Genomic DNA, 24,207 nt, shown 5'->3' with positions numbered 1-24,207 from the left:
TTATTTTATAGCCACTATTTTTGCTCTATTCTGCATGTCTTTGAGTTTATCGGGTTCGATGGAGGCAAGGGGTCAGGGTTTGTTTGGTTGGCTTTGCCCAGTTAGCCCCTGCGGGTAGATTTCATATCTGTTTCATCTGGGGGCATATTTCTCCACTAATAGCCATTCAGAAATAGCCTGTATTCTGATGAAATGGCATATTTACATCCAATATATGAGCAATATTACATAAGTAGCACGCTATATGGCTGTATAGTGGCCAAGTGCCATAGGTAATCACAGCGTGCCGATATACAGCAATATCGCAAGGCTATGAGTGTAATATTGCGATTATACAACAGTTCGATGGCACGAGTGTATAAACACATAAGTAACACAAGTAAAAGTACTTCTTTTTGCCATGGATTCAAATCCTAAATTGACAGTTCAACAGCTGAGCCCAAGCCTCTGATACTAATTCGAAAACATCACCTTAGATCTAGTAATGAAGGAACGCTGAGTTGCTTCATTGAAAGCTAATTGTATTACTGTATTAAAAAAGCTCACTGTATTGTGTAGAGTAGAGTATTATGGGAGAGCGATAGACTGGGCGAGTGTGATTACCTACATCGGATACAGCATTCATTCTTCAGCTCAATCTCATATTCACAATAAAACCTTAGTACTATTATATCTGTTAAGGGTGATTTCCGATTACAGCGCTGCTCAGGGCAACTAAAGTCATCATCACAAACACACACACTGTTTCTCAATACTAAATACTATTATTAAATACTACTATTGTTTATATAAAATATTATATATTGAATAAACAACAACAGCCATCATAAAAGTCGCTAGGCAATTCAGTCAAAAGTACAAAAGCAGTGCTCTTAATAAAATATAACGTGATGAGATTTTCCCCTTAGCCAAATCTGTTTGCTCTGGAGCAAATAATAGATTAACAAGATGAAGACTGCCCACTAAATTTGCCCAAAACAAAATTATATCTAACGTTTAACCACTATAGAGACATCAGAGCCAGCGGCAAATTCCAGAAGGTAAGGCTGCTCTCGGCATGAGCCCTGAATGGCCGCTGACGCCCTTGAGCTGACATCTCTGAAAATGTTGAAGCACATTTTCAAATAGACATTATCTTGATTAATAAACTGCATATTTTAAGTCTAAACAAGTGCATTATCACTTAAAAACTCCATGAAAAAAATCCATGACAGAAAAACAGTATTATTTATAAAATTATTGTGGATTTGGGTGTCCGCCATGACTCACGCTGTGAGAAATATATATACAGTCCTTTTGTAACTGTGTTTTGTGGTGCTGTCAACCAATCAGCATTGTCATGACATTTTCCTGTGGCTCTGAAGTGATTAGTCACATGGCATTTACACTAGCGGATGTCTTTCTCCAGGTATTATAGACCACCCTAGAACCAGTAGGTGGAGGTTCCGGTTGATTCACAGTGATTTACAGTGACAGCTAATGGAAGCAGTAACAGCAGATCCTGTTCCCTTCGCTACATTCTGTTTTAGAGCAGGAAAGGGGATAGACATAATCCCGATGTATCAATCAAAGCACTTTTACCCACTACAGCTGGGTGAAAAATTAACTGGAATGGAGGTGCCAATGCTGGATTTAGACGAGAAGTGTTATCTCACCATTATGTCCCAAAATAAAAGTGAGAAGGATGCGAGAGGACTGCTCTGCCAGTGCCCATTGCCTTGCTCAAAGAAATCCTCGATGTGAAATGTGCAGAGCTAATAGGATTTTATTCAACCACTCGACAGTCCAAAAAAATAAAAAAATAATTCTGTGTATAATAGTGTAGTAATATATGCTGTACTGTGTTTCTGGATATTACCAGTGTACTGTGATGGTTATTATTTCATTGTGTTATTCAAGTTGTGTTATTCTGAGTTTGGGTTGCTAATTAATTAATTAAAATAAAGTCTTACATGAAATCTTGTAAAAAGCATGCAAAATGTTGCATGGGCTAGAACTAGAACTATAGAACTATTTAGAATGTGACATCCGTGTCACTGTCTTTGTATTTGTAGTTTTATTAGCTTTACACGAATGCAGATAGTGTGACTCGACTCTGACATTTCAAGGGTAATCAGCGTAATTAAATACACGCTAAAATAATCCAGTTTGAAAATAATTACAGCTTTTAGGTATGTGCGAAACTGACCTTCAGGTTAATTGCAGATTATGGCCACTAATTGAAATAAGCTAATTTATTTGAGGAAAACTAATTCTGTGCATGTTTTAATGCATTTAAAGCATGTATGTGTAAGTTGTAACTTTATTAAAGCCACAAGGACTTGTGCCAGTTACTGCACAGCAGTATTCATCTCAGAAATGACTTGTAGGAAACTATGAATAGGATGTTTTTCACTTTTCAGGTATTTACACTATAATCATTTCTAAATGATGACCTACAGGTCAATGCCAGAATCTGTAGATATCGTAACTGTAGACTTGCGGTAAATAATAGCCCAACGGACCCATGTGTGACAAACACCTTGAATCATTTACTGTTATTGTTGCTACTTGTTCCCTGGTGAGTCCTTAGATAGTCTTCTGTCAGCATTCTGTGAAAGTCATGTAGATCACTCAGCTAACTGAAATAGCATTAACACTTTAAATGCCCATTATGACCTTCAGTTTATAACCTTCATATGAACCTCCATTCATGAAAAAAAAACAAAAAAAACCAAAACATGTTGTTATTGTTCCGGTTGGCGTGCAGCGATTGTATCTCTAGGTAAGCATGCCAAAATTCGACCTCTCATAAACATTACCCAGACCTGGTGCTCAGTTCCAGCCAAATTAAACATTTAGAAAAAATAAAACAAAAAAAGCATACTGGGGTTGTGCTGCATTGAGGGTTGAATTGAAAATGCCGTTCAAATTCCAGAATTAGAACTGAATTTAATTAAGTGAGGAACTAGAATTGTTCCTTGGATATTAAATATTCCAAATATATAATAGGGGTAGAAATTTGTCAACTGAACATGCTCATGTGACATTGTCATGAAAACATATGTGACCCTGGACCACAAAACCAGTCATAAGGTTAAGTTTTACAAAACTGAGATGTATAGCTCAATAAATAAACTTTCTATTGATGTATGGTTTGTTAGGATAGGACAATATTTGGCCGAGATACATCTATTTGAAAATCTGGAATCTGAGGGTGCAAAAAAATCAAAATACTGAGAAAATCACCTTTAAAGTTGTCCAAATTAGGTTCTTTACAATGCATATTACTAATCAAAAATTACATTTTGATATATTTACAGTAGGAATTTTACAAAAAATCTTCATGGAACATGATCTTTACTTAATTTCCTAATGATTTTTGACATAAAAGAAAAATCAATAATTTTGACCCATGCAATGTATTTTTGGCTATTGCTACAAATATACCCCAGCGACTTAAGACTGGTTTTGTGGTCCAGGGTCACATATACTTTACATGTGTTTTTAAGCATTGTGGTTTAAAACAAGTGATTTGTAGCCATTGAAACAATCAGCAGAGAAAGAAAACTCATTTAGCTATATGTGTACTCTGAGATTTTGCCGCTTTATGGGTCTTAAATGGTTTAATACACACATTTGTATGTGTCAAAATGCCTGTCTTTGCAAGTATCCTTGTAAACACATTCATTTAGGTCTTAAATGAAAAGAAACAGTTGAGAAAAAACACATGTGTAACAGTATATTGGATCTGGGAATCTCTTAAAGTGACAGCAGTCTAATATTCCTGCTGTCTGTCATTCATCTTAATCAAACAACACAATTAAAATCACTGAATCACTTTTGTGATTCTGTGACATATTATACCTAACAAAAATGTATACAGTAGACTACTAGTAAAGTTGATAAAAATTTGACACTTTGACCTGACTATGTTTTGCTCAAGTGTTTTTTCTTTAATTGCTAATGCAAGTTTTTTTACACCACAGACTGAACAAAATTAAGCATTGCTTGGTAATTGTTCACCAAAGCATTGATATTATTGTGTAAATATTGTTAGGTAACAGTTGTCTGAATATTTTTTTGGTTGATTGTAATCCAATACATACACTTTTTATCAAAGTTAGTTGACATTATCAAGATAAATTTGTTCTGACACAGATTAACTCTGAGGTCTTGTCATATTTTATTACCATTTTCTATAACGAATAAACTATTATAATGTGAGAAATGATTTTGGTCATATCGCCCACTCCTAATATATAATGTAAAATAATACACAAAGATGTAAAATATGTAATGTATGTATTGTAATGTACTTGTAATTTTCTGCTAAGACATTATCCATAAAAATCCATACAGATACAGATACAGAAAATTATATTCATATTAGTATAGTAATACAGTTTACAGTATATATATATATATATATATATATATATATATATATATATATATATATATATATATATATAATTTTATTTTTTCCATAGAGTCCTGCTGCATACATTTATACAGTTTACCATGACTTTGTTTTTGCAGCAACTCTTTCATCTTAAATCTACAGTGTTATTTTGTGAAATTAGATGTCATGAAGCTCAATTTGTCTCGTCTTTTATGACTACATGATACATTGTTCTTTTTTCCTGTTGGAATTCACACCAGATGTTTAGTTTCAAGTTCTACTTTCATACAGGCTCTGCCTCTAAAGACATCAAGGAAAAGAAATAAGACAGATTAGGTGATGTCACGTAGCTCACAGATGTTAGGATGTTTATGCAAAATGCAATTGGTAAAGCTTCGGAGCAGCAGTGTAATGCCTTTGCTTCATATGTCATTTTGTCAAGACACATTTTGAGCTAATGTGTCCTGGAACAACCACTTTGTTCCGCAAATTACAAAGAAAGACATAGTCTGTTTACATTCAGATTTCACCTTCCTTTAAACCTCCCAGTGGTTTATAAAGGAATTAGTAGTCAGAGAGGGATTGGTGTTATTGTGTTGCGTAAGAGGTTGATTTAAGCTCTATAGCTGCATGAATGATTAGTGAAATACTAATCTTTAATGGATGTTAATCTTGAGCTGGGTAAGGTCATATATTTGTATGCATATGCTTATTCTGTACATTTTAATCATGATGGAAAAAAGAAAACTTTGATGAACATCACATACTAATAGTACTAAAATAAAACAACACAAATATTACAAAATATGACATAAAGAGCAAATAAGTCACTTGTTTTTCTGAAGTAAAACTGCAACAGCAGCACCAGCAGATAAAGTTACAGCGGGAGTCTGCATCTCTCAGGCCTTTCCTGAGCTCATTGAGTTTTAACCAGTTTGTACAAAGCGCTTAAAGTGCTTTAAATTTGACTTTTTAAAATTTAAAACCCTTAAAAATAGCAATATTCCTGAAGAGGTACTTGAAAAGTGCTTGAATTATCGAAAGACTTTGTATCTATGAAATACGTGTAAGTAATGTTTTTTTTAATAAGCACATCTTTCACGCAAAATTACATACTTTTTTGCTTGTTTCAGTTAAACCAGTAGTAGTACTGACAGTGTCGTGTAAAAATGGCTGAAAATGCAAAAATAGGAACAGATGAACCAAATCATTTAAGTGGGTCATTTAAGCTGGAACCACGCAACTTGCGACTTCTTTTCACTAGCAAAAACACAGCTAGTGAACATCGCTTGTAATGATTTTAAAAACCATTGTGTCGCAAGATGAGTCACTGTTTCGAAGCACTCCAATCGGATTGAGTATTGGGAATTTGATTCTGATTTGGGCCTTCAAAAATTTGCTTTAGATCAGAACCTCAAGTCGCGTATCAAGAATGACTTGATTTAGATTGGGACTTTGGAGTGCATATCATGAATCATTTGATTTAGATCTGAACTTCAGATTGGGTCCTTAAATCATTCTGTGAATTGAATGATCCACGCTCTGAGTTCTGATCCGAAATAATGGTTCATGAATCATTCTTCAGATCGGGACTTTGGAATGTGGATCGCAAGTCATTTGATTTAGATTGGAACTACGGAGCGGGCTCGTGAATCTTTTGCTTTAGATCGGAACTTAGGAGCATGGAACACAAATCATTTGATTTAGATTGGGACTTAGGAGTGCATAGCATGAATCGTTTAATTGAGATCAGGTCTTCAGAATGCGTATCACGAATCATTTAATTCACATTGGGACTTCTGAGCGCGTATCGTGAATAATTTGATTCAGATCGGGACTTCTGAGAGCATATCGTGAATCATTTCATTCAGATTGGGACTTTTGAGCACGTATCGTGAATAATTTGATTCAGATTGGGACTTCAGAGCATTTATCGCAAATCATTTGATTCCGCGAATTAAATGATTTGCGATCCGCGCTCCGAGTCCTGATCCGAAATGATGGTTCACAATTAATTACTCAGATCGGGCAATTATTGCGAATCATTTGATTTAGATTGGGACTTCGGAGTGCATATCGTGAACCTCAAGTTGCATATCACAAATCATTTGATTCAGATCGAGACTTCAGACTGCATATTGTGAATCATTTTATTTCGATTTTAACTTCAAAGCAGGTTCTTGAATCATTACGCGAATTGAAAGATTTGCGATCCGCGAAACGAGTCCTGATCTGAAATGATGGTTCTCAAATATTTTTTCAGTTCGGGACTTCGGAGCACAGATCGTGAATCAGTTGATTCAGATCAGGACTTCAGAGCAGTTTTGCAAATCTTTTTTTCAGATTTTTTTCTTAAACAGTAGAAAACATCAAACCATAAGTGAGATCTCTGATTGAAGTCCTTGAAAATCAAAAACGTAGTGATTGAAAAGTCCTTGAAAGTCCTGCAATTTTATTTTACAGTATCTGTACGAACCCTGTTTAACAGACCCCTTGTTGGTAGATTTGGTGGGGGGTAATTGAGAATGAATGGGGGGAAGTCACGTGAGAGGAGGCAATGCCTCCATTGCGATATGATTGGATGTGACTGGTTATGATCAGCTGTGATTGGTTCATGTGATAAATCCCGCCCCTTGTGTTTGTGCAAGTTCCACGTTTGTGAATCGGTCTGAATGAACAATATAATGGTGTTAAAGGAAAGACTCATTTATAGAAAGTAAGTGAACAACTCACATATCACCACTTTGTCAAGTCCAAAACAAACTTCAAATGGCCTGAAAACATGATCTGTGTTGTTTTTATAGAGAGCAATCAGCTTGTTAAAATTAAAGGTATATCTCCATGTCTTATTTATTGAGCTTTATAATCCAAATATAAGTAATATGAAAAAGAACATAATTTTTTCCCCTAAAATTATTCTTGACACAAATTGCAATTGTTTAAGAATGACCGATACCTGGACAGGTACCCTGTCTGCCAGTGGATGACAGGTAGTCCCGCCCCAAACTCGCCATTGGTTCAGGTAAAGTTGCTGTGTTTAGAATGTGCAAACAAACATTCTCCATTCATTGTAATTACTTGGAAAACAGCAAGCACGTCTATAGGCTACATATTTTCAGTAATTTGGCAAAACATGTAATTGTCCATGTCTCAAATCGATGTGTTTACATGGCAGTTTCCTGTTATTGTCCTAATGAGGCCAAAAGTCCACTTCTGCACAGTGTAAACATAGTCATTGACTAAGAGGTTATAGTGCAGCTTAAACTTCAGCTTTAATTTGAGGTTATTTAAACAATCTGTGAACAATGTCGCAATTACTGTCCCTTTTTCGTGCATTCTTTCCATTTTAAATTGGCTGTTCAGCCAGTTGTTTTTTGGCCAAGTGTGTGTCGTTGCATTTTTCATGCACAAGAAAGCTGTCAGAAAGTCGTGAGTTAATTTTCGGCATTTGCATTTCGAGTCTGTTGCTGGAGTTTCTCAACATGAGGACCAAAGACATGTCAGTTCTGATAAAGTGTGTTGTCATTAAGCCGAACAGCAGGATAAACTGATCAGAGGCAAAGTAGGTATGTCCAAATCACCTGTTTAAAAAGCACAGAACACGGCAAAAAGAAATGCTTGTGATCCAAAGCATACCACCCTATTTGTGAGACATGGCTATGTGCTATGCCCCAGGCATGAACGGCTAATTCTGTCTCCCTTGACTTTAGTGATGTGATTGCTTATTAATGTAATGCGAGCTGTAATGAAGATGAATGCTGCTAATGCAACCAAGGAGTTTTTCAGAGCCCAGTAGACAAATAGCCTTGACCAACCAAGTCATTCCCTTGCTTAATCCAATTGAGCCTGCTTTTCACTCACTGAAGACAATTGAACATGCCTTTCAAATACCCAAAACAAATTCCAATCACTCACCGAATGCTTGGGGATTTACTAGTACTAAGTATGTAATAAGGTGACTTCACTTAGGGGTTTTAGTTATTGTAATGATCTAAAACCTTGCAATATGTTACTTAAAACACAATAAATGTTAACTTAAAAAAGCTAGTTGCCAAGGCATAAATCAATCCAGTTGATTTACTAAACTAAAACTACAATCATTTTTCAAATAATTACAGAAAACATTAAAGCTTTACGTAAAATGAAAACGGAAAATATGAAAACTAATTCAAAATTGTAATATTATTTCAGTGTTAAAATAACACTTATATTGATGTATTCTCTTTCTTCTGGTTCCCTAAATAGACAGCTTGTGTTTATTATGGTTTGTAATTTCGAAGGTTCAGCTTTTATGGAAATAAATACTCTCAAATTAAAGCTGACTGTATTCTCTTTTGTCTTATGGTGATTGTAAGTGGGTCATAACAACAGTCAGTAGTTTCATTTGCACATGGTCTGTGCTGCAGTGATAAACCAACATCAAAATGGCCCTATTTGTCTCTAAATGGACATAATTTTGAGCTACAACGTAAGGTTCATGTGTTTGTACCATCTCCATATGCATTTTCTAGTATTTGCATAATGCATTTATATATATATTACATTGTACATTCTATTCACTGTGCGTTTTGTTTCCCTTTCACAGCTATTATTGCCTGAACACTGTATATTTAAAAAGTCAAGGCTGCATCAGGGTTATCCTGATTTGTATTCACCTTATTTGTGGTATTTGTAAATGCAATTAAAGACTTTATGCTGTTACTGGCTTGACATTTTACTCTAATGATTATATCCATGCACGGACACCTGCATTTATGATTTGACATATTCGTATCACTGAAAGAATTTTCAACTTGTACAGCCGTATTCATCAGGTTATGCGGTACATTGCAGCCAACCAAGCATATGTTAAAAGCAAGGCCTGATTTTATGGAACATTGAGATTTATCAGAGAGGAAATGCACTGCTACTTGGCACAATCTTATAGTGACCCATCATTTCTCTATGATTTGAAGTGTGACTGAAATTGTGGAAGGTTTCCCAGTCAAGAAATGGCAAATGTAGATTTTTTGAAAATTCCTGAACGTTGTAAAGCAATAAAAGGACCTCTTTGTCTGCGTGACTGGATAAGGATATGGGGGAGGCCCTTGGATGGCATTCAGTGTCGCTTTACTTCAGTAGAAACCTAGCATAAAAAACTAGCCAGAAGAAGTCAATCTTAACAGTTGTCCAGGGCTTACAATAGGCTTTTGAAATCAATGAATGACATTACCTCTCTTCCAAAACCTACTGAACTGTCTCGCTGCCTGCTGCATACATAGACAGCAATTGATTTCAATAGAGCTGCTGTTAAGATGTTGCTAAGCTAACGACACAACACTAGGCTATAATAAGCATAAAAATAGTAATTTTGAGTAAAATAATCTATATAAATACTATTCAGACTTTCTACTTTAAAATTTACTGTTCAACCTTGGTGCTTGTTTTTATTGTCGTTTCCCTTATCATATATTGTTAGTAATTGTCCTAAATATCATTTGAAATATTCATCCTCTGAAAACCATTTTGAAATCAGATATTGTCTTATGGAAATAGATTAAATCATTGAGCGGACTCCTCCCTCTAGTGTCAAGAATCATTTAACAAAGTTTATTACTTTTTTTTTTCCTAATCTGGACAAAATACATGGCAAAGGTCTGAGTCTCAAGGTTTCATATTCCAAGGTTCCATATTTGACTATTTTGTTTTTAAGAAGTAATATTATGACAGAGATGTATTAGGACTGTTCCAATTTGTCGATTCTAATCGACCATTTAATTTTGCCTGCGTCGAGTAACCGGCAAAATACCGGAAGTGGCGCATTTCACGGAGGAAATTTACGAAAAGCTTTATTAGACTATTTTCCAAGGCTGCATTATATAGCCTATTAAACCCATTATTTACATGCGCGTAAGTTACGTACTTGCGTCTCACAGCAGCACCATTGACAGCATGTTGTTTCACAGGAACTGTTATCGTTTACATATGTGTGGAGTCTCTCAAACACCATCACTGCATGTTGTTGTGAGTTTAGGTTTACGCAATGGGCGCCTTTTCATCAGATTTGTAAGGTAAATCATTTATAAACCTACGCAAACACAGGAATGCATTTGTATCTTTCTCATTATGCTGTATTCATCGCTATTTCAAAGTAAAAGTTTGAACCCTCACTCTGAGTTTGCACATTTTGACGTCCACATATTCATTAAATTACTGTGACTATATAGCATTTCTGTGGTAAAGATATGGCCAAATATTAAAGATTAGCTGGACATTTGCCTTAAACGTTGTTTAGTCAATATTAAACAAGGATTAGATCGCGCAGTGAAGTGTAAACACAATCTTCAGTGCATTGGTGCCCTCTGCAGGCATTTGTTGTAATGCGTAATATGCATCAGCTCTCTTTATAATACATTATGTATTTCAACAGGTTCAACAGATAATATATATGTATTTTAAGATATTTTAAAGGCTATTGTTCACTTACATCTATTTTTTATTTCCAAAAAAATTCAATTTTTTCGTTTTAGTTTTTCTATACTCTGTTTTAATCGTTAAATTTATTTTTACAGTTTTGTTTTTACCAATTACTTTTCTGGATTCCATTTTAATGGATCCATTAAATTTGAATAATCAAAATGAACTCAAATTAATTGATTTTATTAAAAATAAAATGTTCTTAAGTAATATTGTTAATTTATCGATAAATTAGTCTATAGATTAATCAATATAAAAATAGTAATTAGTGGCAGCCCTATATGTATGTATATTTGTGGCAGGAAAATGCGTCAAAATAATAAAATCTCACCGAAATCAAAATTTTGGTGATATAAACTTCAAATTTGGAACATAACTTAGGCTTTGATTTTATTTACCAAAAATATTTTAATAAATAAGTTAAGAGATTAATTCAGTGTGTTAAATGCTGTTTCTTTCGGTGCAGTTTCTGTGGAAAAAACAGTTTCTGTTGCCACAAACTAAAGGCCTGTCTTTAATGTAGTTCTGGCGTGCGGTGGACACACATATTGCTTTGTCCTTCACCATTTGCTGTTTTGAAACTAAAAATGAAAAGTAATGAAAGGCCTCATTGAATGAAGCACTCACCCCTCAAAGCTGCAAACTGTGTACCTCTGACGCACATACTAACCGAAGACTGTAATGCATTTCCATAGATGACTCCATGAATTATGAGCCTTTGATATTATAAGGCTTTACAGACAAATAACGGCCTGTCTGGAGTGCCCATCTTGACTGCACAGTAGAATATGGCTCCTATTCTTCAGTATGATAGGTTAAAAGCCAATTTGTCTATTTACATAGATTTGTGACACTGTGGTTAATGATTTCATTCAACTCAATACTTTTCTCCACAGTGCATATTCTCTGCGGGACATACAAAGCCTGTGTTCCCTTAGCATGAGTGTTATTTATAAGGATTGGATGTGTTAGAGAAAGAACATGATGTTATTCTTGAATTTTAAATGGAAAACTTAATGAATTAATAAATCTTGGCTGCTAAACCCAGTGCTGGCGAACAGAATGGGACAATGAGGTGGAGACAGCAATTGAAGCAGTCTCTCTGTTTATAAGCTGATAAGTCATGGACTGATGAGTCCATTCCTTAATTGTGAAGAAAACTCATTTTAGCCTCTGGCTGAAGAGGTGGGTTATTAATTGATCTTGTAATTAAAATAACATGTTATACTTGTAGGGAGGATGAAGGTGCAAGACTGTATAAATCATCCCTTCCTCTGAAGCGTCATGTGATAAATTAATTATTGTTGGTTGGAGATGTGCCAGTTAGTCATTCTGTACATCCACCCGACAACAACTTCAGTGAACTTTAAAGTCAGACATGCTGTGATGTTATGAAACTTATTAAGAGGAAAACTAATAAACTGGATTAGCATGCAGTTTCAGTTCAAGCCACTAACCTCTGGCTTCAGTGTGATAATAGAAAATCCTTTTGAACTTGATTTAACTGGTGCTCCTATTAGTTGTTTTTTCCCTTGAAAGATCAGGTTATACCAAGCCTAGATTTATCCCCACAATAAAAATATCATTCAATAACAGTCTATTTTGAATTAGTCAACCTGCGTTTTTGTACGTGTAAAATGTGTGCATGAAAGACGAATCACAAAGGCGCCGAACCCTAGGGAACCTTGTTTGGCATATATTGACGTATTCACAGATTTGTGAGTGCTGTGTTCACAGGTATTCTAAAACATAATCTCTGCCTTGTCATTTTAATTTGCGTTTGTGATCAAGCCGCAACTGGCAAATTTGTCAAACAGTAAGCCCCGCAGCATTCATTTTTCATGCCAACTTTGCTATTTTCAGACCCTCCCATCTGGTACGAGCTTAGAAACTCACCAATGATTTACAGTTGCACTCTTTTGTTATGAAGCCTGTAAATGACTGGGATTGTAGGGCTTTCGTGGTTTTTACACCATGATTTTGCATTAGCAAATGCTGGTATGTGATTGCTATAATGAGAACTCCTTAAAAGACTAATGTAATTGAATCTTAGGAGCTGTGCTATGGGTTTATTAGGGACCTTTTTCTTTTTGATTCATTGTGTGGATTATTACATTAGGACTTGTGCTCTCTTAACACAAATATTTAACAGTATAGTACAGTACTCAAAAATAAATATTCTGCAGCTCATCAATCCATTTTATATTGTTATTAGTGGTAGAATTCGTAGTATTAGTATTATCTTGTCAGTATTTTTATTAGTATTTTTTCCCTTTTTATTACAGAATGACCAATAATATCTTAATCACCACCAGGCCTAAATCCAGTTTAAAGGACGAATATGCAGATTCATACAGTGAGTGAAAAATTATTTGATCCCCTGCCGATTTTGCCCACTGACAAAGAAATGATCAGTCTATAATTTTAATGGTTTATTTTAACAATGAAAGACAGAATAACAACAAAGAAATCCAGAAAAATGCATTTCAAAAAAGTTATAAATTGATTTGCATTTTGATTTGAAAAAAGTATTTGATCCCCTATCAATCAGCAAGATTTCTGGCTCTCATGTGTCTTTTAAACAGGTAACAAGCTGAGATTAGGAGCACATCTCAGTTTGTTACCTGTATAAAAGACACCTGTCCACAGAAGCAATGAATCAATCAGATTCCAAACTCTACCACCATGGCCAAGACCAAAGAGCTGTCCAAGGATGTCAGGGACAAGACTGTAGACCTACACGAGGCTGAAATGGGCTATAAGATCATCGCCAAGCAGCTTCATGCAAGATCTCACCTCGTGGAGTTTCAATGATCATTAGAACAGAACTACACGGGAGGATCTTGCCTATGATCTCAAGGCAGCTGGAACCATAGTCACCAAGAAAACAATTGGTAACACACTAAGGACTGAAGTGAAGGACTGAAATCCTGCAGCGCATGCAAAGTCCCCCTGCTCAAGAAAGCACACGTACAGGCTCAGTGATCATCTAAATGATTCAGATGAGAACTGCGTTGTGGTCAGATGAGACCAAAATCAAGCTCTTTGGCATCAACTCAACGCACCGTGTTTGGAGGAGAAGGATACTGCCTATGACCCCAAGAACACCATCCCCACTGTCAAACATGGAGGTGGAAACATTATGCTTTGGGGGTGTTTTTCTGCTAAAGGGACAGGACAACTGCACCGCATCAAAGGGTCGATGGACAGGGCCATGTACCGTCAAATCTTGGGTCAAAACCTCCTTCCCTCAGCCAGGACATTGAAAATGGGTCATGGATGAGTATTCCAGCATGACAATGACCCAAAACACACGACCAAGGCAACAAAGGAGTGGCTCAAGAAGAAGCACATTAAGATCCTAGAGTGGCCTAGCCAGTCTCCAGACCTTAATCCCATAAAAATCTGTGGAGGGAGCTGAAGGTTTGAGTTGCCAAACGTCAGCCTCGAAACCTTAATGACTTGGAGAGGATCTGCAAAGAGGAGTGGGACAAATATCCCTCCTGCGATGTGTGCAAACCTGGTGGCCAACTACAGGAAACGTCTGACTTCTGTGATTGGCAACAAAGGTTTTACCACTACAGTAAGTACTAAGTCATGTTTTGGAATGCATTTTTCTGGATTTTTTGTTGTTATTCTAACTCTCACTGTTCTACCTACCATTAAAAGTATAGACTGATTATTTCTTTGTCAGTAGGCAAACATACAAAATCAGCAGGGGATCAAATAATTTTTTCCCTCACTGTATCATCTTGAATGGTTTTGTTGTGTATGCTGTGCTGATTCTTGTTATGAAAACTAACTAACTAGCTGATACATTGACTTCTGTTCTGCTTTAAAATATATATTTCGATGTTTGAAATTGGATGACTTGTATGAATTCTGTCCCTCTGGACCCTTTATCACTGCAGTATATGTGCTCAAACGATTTTAATTAATGTGAAAAGTTGTGGTTGCAGTTGTGGCTAATGCTTTGTTTTCCTCCCTGGGTAGTTCTTGCTAATGCAGCTTTATAATGAACTGGATCATCCCTCAGTGAGGACAGATGCAGTGGTTTGTTAGATAGGAGAAGTTAGCTGTGTGGATATATATCAGAGCCAGCTTCTCTTGTGCTATTAGGCATCCTGCCAAGGCATGCCAATAGCTTCCAATACAGCACAAATCTCAGTGATGAATGACACAGGCAAATACATACCGTATCTCACCCTCAGCAGATTCCAGCCGCTCTCAAATCTCTTGTTTTTATGTGCAAAACACATAAGCTGAATTAACTTGAAATCCACTTGTGTAACCTCCAATATGGAGGTGTTTTTGCAGATTTGAGGAATGTACACACATACAGTATAACAGACGCGTTTCTAGTAAACGCACACTTGGATCCTCTCACGTTGGCTCTATATGCAGATAATTTTCTGGTTCTGCTTCTGAATGCCGTATTATAGCATCCAAATCCATTTAAAGTAAGCTCACACTGATTAACGGGCCAGAGAAGGTGTGAAATATTTCGACTGCATCCCCACTGAAATGTCAGGTAGTGTGGCAAATGTTTGAAGTGAACAGGGCAAGAGATTCAGTTTTCTGTTAAAGGCTGAACTTGGCATCACAAATCCAGACGCTTTCATATCACCTGACACCTGAGTTGAATTGCCAAACTCTCTTTCTCTGCAGAAACTGACAGTTCTAAATATGCGATCGCATGTATTTTAAATTGCATTTGACACCTGGTGTCAGGTTATAGAGCATGATTGTAAATGAAGAATGTATTGACTTACTTGAATCATCAGCATGGAGATCCATGTATAATTGAATTCCATTATCATCTTGTCACATAAACATGTTACAGTGTGTGGATCCTGTGGATTCTCTGTCCTTTAGTCAAAATGGAATCAAAATTGATCCTATTTACTTTATTTTAGTTACATTTACATTACATTTTACATTTAGCAGATGCTTTTATCCAAAGCGACTTACAAAAAAAGGACAATGGAAGGCATCAAAAGCAACAAAAGAGCAATAACATGCAAGTGCTATGACAAGTCTCATTTAGTCTAACGCAGTACACATATCAAGGTTTTTTTATTATATAATAAATAAAAAGAAAATATAATAAAAAAAGAAAAAGCAAGCTAGTGTTAGAGGCCTAAAAATAAATACAACAAGAACAGAGAATCTAGTGTTAGTTTTTATTTTTTATTTTTTTATTTTAGTTATTACTAGGGGTGGAACGGTTCTTCACATGCGGTTCAACTTAAATCTGACAATGCATCTGTAATATGGATTTTTATAAATAAACAACACATAAAACAAACAGGGTTCAGCTAAAACTGTTATATATTTTGCTGACTGGTGTACTTACATTATCCTAAATGTTTCGAAGAATGTTTAAAATCCAGAGAAATAAGCAATTTTAAATAGTGTAACAGGCCATGTCTTCGCACCACCTGCCAATGACGTCATACACCCTTGATTTTCAGGTTTTATTTTGTGAAAAAAATGGAAATAATATGTTATGCGTTTTATTAGACTGGTGACGAATGCACAGAGTAGCATTATAACAGAACTTTTAACACACTCAAATGAATCTAGTATGATAAAACAGCGCTACTTTTATCTACATACGCATGACCGAAAGGCAAACTATGCCTTTGTTTTGTTGTTTGTTTTGAATATGTGCCCTCTGTTGGCGAAAACATACACATTTAACTAAAGTAGTTAACTAATCAACCTTATTGTAAAGTGTTACCATTTCATTAAATGTTGTAAAATATAATCTTCAGTGTCACATAATGCTAATTTAGTGTACAATAAACATTACTCACTATTATCAATGTTGAACACAGTTTTTAAGGTAGTCGTGATAGACTAGGATTCAAAAGTTTGAGCTAGGATTAAAGTAGGGGGAAACAGAGAAGTTAATAAATTAATAATGACTTTAATCATCAAGGATGCATTCAATTAATCAAAAGTGAAAACAAATACATTTAAAATGTAATAATTTAAAGAATCTTGAACAACTATAATGGTTTCCACAAAACTATGAAGCATAACTGTTTTGCAACATTAAAAATAATAAGAAATATTTCTAATATTGCCAAATAACTACTTAGGCATAATTTTAGCAAACACTATATCATATGCCTACTTTCATAATCTAACCCCACCTTTCCTATTTTCCCATGTTTCACTCATCCGCACTGACATACATCAGATTACTGAAATAAAATGGGTTACGAACGGCATTTCACTTTGATTTTAAATTCTCTGCACTCTCAGCCTTGTCCTTTCCGTACCCATATATTATAGGCTCAGCAGTCATTTGTCCTCGCCTTTGTCATCAGCAATGTGTTCCTTTAATCTCTTATTTTATGTTATCCTTAAATCTTATGCTAGCCTGCTTCTGTGATGCTCAGGTTATGTAATGCTCCCTAGGCATTTTCATGGGTTGATGCCTGTACTGTAAATGCATGATCCAGCCAAAGCACAAGATTCATCCGTTGCCACTTTTTTGGATCAGACAGTCTTCTCTTCCAACATATGCCAAAACTCTGCATTCAAGCTGCGTTGTTGTGTCACATTGCTATTTTCATACCTTCCCAGGAGAAATGATGAGCAGCACAATATCACAGTATAAAATTTCTCAACACAGTGATTACAATGATGGATATCCATGTTCTTTATACACGGCTCTGGCAGTCTTTGAGTAAAACGAGTCATGGAAATTTCTTTAGTGAAGATAATTATTATTTAATTCAAGTGATTGGTACCTGACATGCAAATGGCAGCTACTATACTGTATTTTTTTCTAATCTCAGTGAATAATGTTTCTCCCTCACTTAACTAGAAAAACTGTTTTGTTTTTTCCCCGCTCACACTTACTGTTTCATGCTTTGATTTTCAAATGGTGCAAATGAGTTTTCCTGATACGTGAAATGAGAGAAACTCTCACTTCCGTGTACAATCTGAGGAAGCTCATCCCTTCACATTTGTTAAATGATGTAACGTATCTACGTGATATGAATCCCAAAGTCTAAAAACGTTATTCTTCAAAACCCCTTGTTACTGTTCTCACAACAATGGTGGAAATTTCTTTTCAGCCCTCAGAGAACATGAAACGTATTACAGTGGAGGCCTGGAGAACTTCATACCTTCAACTGTGGGGTTATAGAAGAGAATGTCAAAAATTCAATCAGGAAAAAATAGTCTGAACACAGACCTCAATAACTTGCAGGTGATTTTCAAAGAACGAGTTGCCTGGAATATAAATGTCCCCCACTCAAATTCAGACATAGCAAGTAATTTAACGCTAGCTAGAAAGACATAAGTGGATCACCTGCTTGAAGGGAGTTATTTTCTGATTTTTTTTTTTTTTTTCTGTATCGCGTTCGAGTTAGTATTCTGTACAGGCCTGCTTTATTTGTGTGTATATTAAGTATGGTGTTATTTCTTTCATAGCCTTTTTCTGAATGTCATTTTGTATTTGAGCACACGCCATCCTAGTAGCTGTTTACTCCTGCTATGAGAAAGAATATACAATGAAGATTTATGTATGATAAACATTTCTTTTTTTCCATCGAGAGACGATTGTTGCGTCTTGACTAGCTGGAAAAAAAAAATTCAGCCTGTAGTTAAAGCTCTCTCACTGACAGCGCGAGAGATTTACGCTGCATTTGTGAACATGAAAGAGCCCTCATTTTACATGCACATATTCAGAGAACCTTCCTCAGCTCCCCAGCCATTAAACAATTTATCACTGAGCAGTTCATTTCATTTCTCCAACCCTTGGGACGAATGGTATTTCTCAGCATTGCACCCATAAGATTTACACATGTTGACCACTCTGAATCTTGTTGCTAATTCGTTTCTGCCTCTTTCACACGACTGCAAATGAAAACTTTGGCTTTTAGGAGGATTTTCCCTCTCCGGCTCGGAGGGTTAGTTTATTTGAGTTAGCTTATTATGTGTGTGTTCACTCTTCCCCTAAATCACATTGGTTTTTATTTTCTTTCTGTAGTTCCTCCAGCAATCCATGAGATGAGAAGTCATGGGGTCCGACCCGGTCAGATTGCCCTGCTGAGATGTGAGGCAGCAGCTGTCCCCTCTCCAGTCTTTGAGTGGTACAAGGGAGAGAAAAGGTAAAACCGAGAGCAATAAATGATAAAAGCCTTCATTTCATTAGCTTAGCCGTACAGTGATCATTTATCATACATTATGCATGTTAAGTGAGTTTATTTGTGATTCAGAATGCTCACCACAGAGAAGGTTAACATCGGTCGAGGCCGCTTTTTGTGGCAAGCGTGTCTGCATAAAAAGATGCAATATTTTGATCAGTATTCATTTGCAGTCACTACTTTTGTTGAATCCACAGAATAATTACAGTACAATTAAACGGTACAGCACTTTTTGAGAATTTCGCCTAAGGTTTAATCGCTGAACGTCGATCTAAAGCTGTATTACGGTCTTTAGTAGTATTAGTTTAATAGCTATGGATCTGCAGCTTATCAAATATTACAAAGTGTCTTATTAAAGAGCCTAATTTCAGAAGATAGCGACGCTTGGCACAGCATAAGCTCACGAAAATCACTTTTGCAACTTAACCGTCATTTTTAACTTTTAATTAAAGTCACACACTTCTGCCAAAAATAATCTAACTTTCTGAAAGAGCTCTGAAGCAAGCCGTTTGAGTCATTTGAGCGACACAAAAACATGTCTTAATTGAGCAGTCAGTGTTGTTTATTATTATAAGCTTTTGGCTTGTTTTTAGTGGCCAAAAAGTGCTAAAATTGTGACTTTCTAAAAGTACAAATTCTACTTGCAAGGCAAGGGAAGGAATAGTTTTAGGGCTGCTTCAGCTGTGTTGAAATGAAATGTCAAATCAGATCCATGTTTAACTCTGCCATTGTCATGACACTCAGTACGCTTCTAGCTTTTTGTCAGCTGTGTACAAGTATCAGCACATAATGTGGCTTTCGCTTTTCGAAGTCTAAAGTTGGCTACAGATGGTTAAGTAGATGTAAGAGAGATAAGACCAATCACAATTCAATATGCAAATGAATGCAAGAAAGAACGCCAATATGCAAATATTCATCACTGTCAACTCATTGAAAAGCACTGGCTCACTGCTAGTTGTTCCAATTTATTGACAACGTTTCGACCTCTTTCGGTGGCTGGCAGTGTTTTTTGGGTTTTAGGGTTGTTTGGGAGCGTTTATTTGTGGCTGTGCACCAGCATTTTTTCTAGATGTGTATATGTTATTTTTAAGCTTCTGCATTTCCAATACCAAACATTCTTTTTATAAAAAGAATATATAAATTTTTTTTTATAAAAACTAAACATACAGAGCACACTTAACCCTCAACCTTCATGTTGATTCAAACCCATAAGACCTTTGTTCATTTTTAGAACACAAATTAAGATATTTTTGTTGAAATCTGAGAGTTTTCATAGACCTCAACGCTACTAATACGTCCAAGACCCAGAAAGGTAGTAAGGACATTGTTAAAATAGTCTATGTAAATAAGTAAGTGTAAGTAAGTAAGCTACAACGCACAAAGTGCTTTACAAAATATAAAAACACAATCGTTGAAAATATATTCATGAAGAGCTATACACAGTATATGAAGAAGCAAAAAAGATCAAAGCCAAAATGCATCACAAAATACTAAAAGCATGTCTGTACAAGTACTTTAATAGCCGACATTTAAAAACAGACACACATTCAGATACTCTAATATCTACGTGCAAACCTTTCCATAATTTTGGAGCTCTTACTGCAAATGCTCTAATTCCTTTAGTTTTATATCTAGTTCTCGGAACTGCCAGCAATTATTTAAAAGAAGATCTAAGGCATCTCCTTGTTTCTTACGGTCTCAAAAGCTCAGCTAAGTACGTAGGTGCCAAGCCGTTTAACGCTTTATGTCAGTAATAAAATCTTAAAATCAATCCAATAGTAAACAGGTAACCAATGTAAAGAAGCTAAAACAGTTGTAATATGATAAAATATCTTTGTTTATGTCAATAATCTGGCTGCAGCAGTCTGTACTAATTGTAAACGTGAAAAATTACGACGATTCAAAGAAGAAAACAAGGTATTGCAATAGTCAAGACGGAAAGCAATAAAAGCATGAATAAGCTTCTCTGTATCCTTAAAATTCAAAAACCGTCTCACCTTAGAAATATTTATGAACTTATAAAAACAAGACTGAACCAACTTCTTGACATGAAATTCAAAATTTAAGTTAGTATCAGGCTTAATATAAACACCCAAATTTCGTACTACCTGTTTATAATTCGGAACTGCAAATGCTCTAATTCCTTTAGTTTTATATCTAGTTCTCAGAACTGCCAGCAGTTATTTAAAAGAAGATCTAAGGCATCTCCTTGTTTCTTACGGTCTCAAAAGCTCAGCTAAGTACGTAGGTGCCAAGCCGTTTAACGCTTTATGTCAATAATAAAATCTTAAAATCAATTCTATAATAAACAGGTAACCAATGTAAAGTAGCTAAAACAGGTGTAATATGATGAAATATCTTTGTTTGTGTCAGTCATTTGGCTGCAGCATTTTGCACTAATTGTAAATGTAATAAATTATGATAATTCAAAGAAAACAAGGTATTACAATTGTCAAGATGGGAAGAAATAAAAGCATGAATAAACTTCTCTGTATCCTTAATATTCATAAATCGTCTCACCTTAGAAATATTTCTTAACTGATAAAAACAAGACTGAACTAACTTCTTGACATGAAATTCAAAGTTTAAGTTAGTATCAGACTAAATATAAACACCCAAATTTCTTATTACCTGTTTATTATTCGGAAAAACACAATTTAGAGCAAACTCAATCTGATTCGTACTCGAGCTCTGACCAATTATCACAACTTCATCAGAAAGTTTAAAGCCATCCAATGTTTTATATCTATTAAACATGCTTAAAGGATATCCAAACAATTCAGATCTTTGGACCTCAATAATGATAAGTACTGTAATTCATCTGCATAACAGTGAAAATTTATAGTATGTTTTCAGATTACAGCACCTAATGGAAGCATTTAAATTGAAAACAAAATTGGTCCTAAAAGAGATCCCTGTGGAACTCCACATACAATTTCAGAACGTTGGGATACTTCATCTCCAACTGACACTACAAATGTCCTGTTTGACAGATAAGACACATGTAACATCAGTAGTTCACCCGTAATGTTATGAAGTTGCGAGAATATTTTTTCTGCTTGTAAACAAGGCGCAGCGCATCCGGGTTCTACTTCAGAATGCCGGTTCCTGTGTCAGCAGCATCACATGCATGCATTGTGGTTCTCACTAGGGTTGTTCCGATTCCGATACTAGTATCGGAAATGCCGCCGATACCACAAAAAAATCTAGCATCGGAATCGGCGAGTACTTGAACCCACGTACCGATCCGATACCATTTTTTTAAGATATGTTATTCCCGCTAGCAAATCAGAAGCCAGTTCTTCTTCGCGGCTCAGAATGCAAACAGTGTTGCCACAAGCAACCACTGTTTAGAGCAGCGAAGAAGAAATACAAATGTGCTAGCAGTTTGTCCACTAAAACGGCGGCATGTCTCATATGTAGGGCTTTATGATTTCTGCGATGCGGAAAACACGGACGGAATCGTGGAATCCAGTCAAAATGGAACTTACAGTTTAACGCGGAACGTCACAGAATTTGTCAAAGTTTGATGCATTAATCAAAGGTAGTTCATTACACTTAAATCAAATCGTGATATGGACTAATATTAAGCCAAAAACCGACTGTTTAAATATGAATTAATGCGTGGTTCTGTGTTAATGAATTGTACAGGCGCGTTGTTTGTTTACTCCTTGTACTGAAGCGCGCGGGACACTTGCGGTAATATTAAAGGGCTCCAGACTGTGACCAATTTTTCTGCCAGTGTTACTAATTTTCGTGAGCGGTCACACTGGCGCGACCACCGCGTTGTTCAACTAATAAGCTCTGCCATTTCTGTCTCACATGAGAAACATAAAATGGCACGCGAAACGAAAGTGAAACTAACACGACACGTTTGAGCTGCTCAGCGCTGACCGTTTATCAGCTTGGACTGCAATGCAAACAAACTTGCACAAACCCCGAACAGCTTTATTCAGGAGCCAACGTTGATTTTGCAACACTGTTACTGCTGCGAGATGCAGTGAGGAGCATTTGAAAATGCCGCACAATGAATAAGGTTGCTGCAAGATCTAGTGAGAATCTTTCAAATTCTGGCCAAAATTCTCTGTTATAAACAGGGCTGATGTACGTCAGAAAACCAGATTAGTAATACTAACTATATGAAAAAATATTACTGTCAAATGTATGTCATATAATAAAAATACTCTAGTTCACTGTATATGTCATATAATAAAAGTTCAATGTATGTCATATAATAAAAATACTCTAGTTCACTGTATATATCACTGTATATTTGTTTTATTAAGGAATAAGTCTGAAGCACACAATAAAATAATTTATTAGTATTATCTACAGCTGTATATACAATTACACACCCAGGTATCGGATTAGTACTCGGTATCGGCCGATACCCCGAGCCCAGGTATCGGAATCGGTATCGGGAAGGAAAAAAGGGTATCGGAACATCTCTAGTTCTCACGTGAACTTGCATCAAAGACTGACACAGAAGAGAAGAAATTGTTAAATAAAGTTGTTTTCTTTGTGCATAAAAAGTATTCTCATAACAGTTGAACCACTGATGTCACATGGACTATTTTAATGATGTCCTTACTAACTTTCTGGGCCTTGAACATAGTTGCATTGCTGTCTATGCAGGGTCAGAAAGTTCTTGGAATTCATTAAAAATATCTTAATTTGTGTTCTGAAAATGAATGAAGGTCCTACAGGTTTGAAACGACATGAGGGTGGATAATTAATGACAGAATTGACAGGAATAACATTTGATTATGTTTTAAAACAGCCAAATTAATCAAATGTTATGGACTAATAATAAAACAAGAAAATAAATTAGAGGTATACTTCTAAATACACCATTTTTATACACTTACATTAAAGTAGAAATACGGACAAACCTGTGTATGTTAGGAAGCTCTTTCTTCCTATCTTAACCCTGCATTTTAATTGTATGTTTGTATAACCTCATCACTAGTAAAGAGCATTCCAAGTCTTTGCACCAATCAGCATTGACTCAAGTGGTGGTTCTTGAATTTAAATACCAAATTACCCCATTACCCGTCATTTACCCACTCTTGCTGAGTACGATCTGAATCAGCAGTTCACACTGTGCTAATTGTAATTATAGGCTTCACTCAATTTATTCAAATTGCAAAGGAGGCTTATTGGCATTGGGTCTGTACTCTGCTTAATCTAAGGCTTTAC

At 35.8% G+C, this 24,207-nt stretch overlaps 1 protein-coding gene across 1 annotated transcript in view; it reads left to right on the top strand.

Annotated features, from left to right (window-relative positions):
* The window catches only part of negr1 (neuronal growth regulator 1), a 149,568-nt gene that overhangs the window by 41,104 nt on the left and 84,257 nt on the right, over positions 1-24,207 (top strand). The window contains exon 5 of the mRNA XM_073852555.1: positions 18,852-18,972. Within this exon, the coding sequence (XP_073708656.1) occupies positions 18,852-18,972 (121 nt within the window). The remainder of the gene's footprint in view (positions 1-18,851; positions 18,973-24,207) is intronic.

This window comes from Garra rufa, chromosome 12 (genome assembly GCF_049309525.1).
Source record: "Garra rufa chromosome 12, GarRuf1.0, whole genome shotgun sequence".
Classification (NCBI taxonomy): Eukaryota; Metazoa; Chordata; class Actinopteri; order Cypriniformes; family Cyprinidae; genus Garra; species Garra rufa.
Note: the sequence above shows the minus strand (reverse complement) of the source record. Positions and strands in the feature narration are given on the sequence as shown.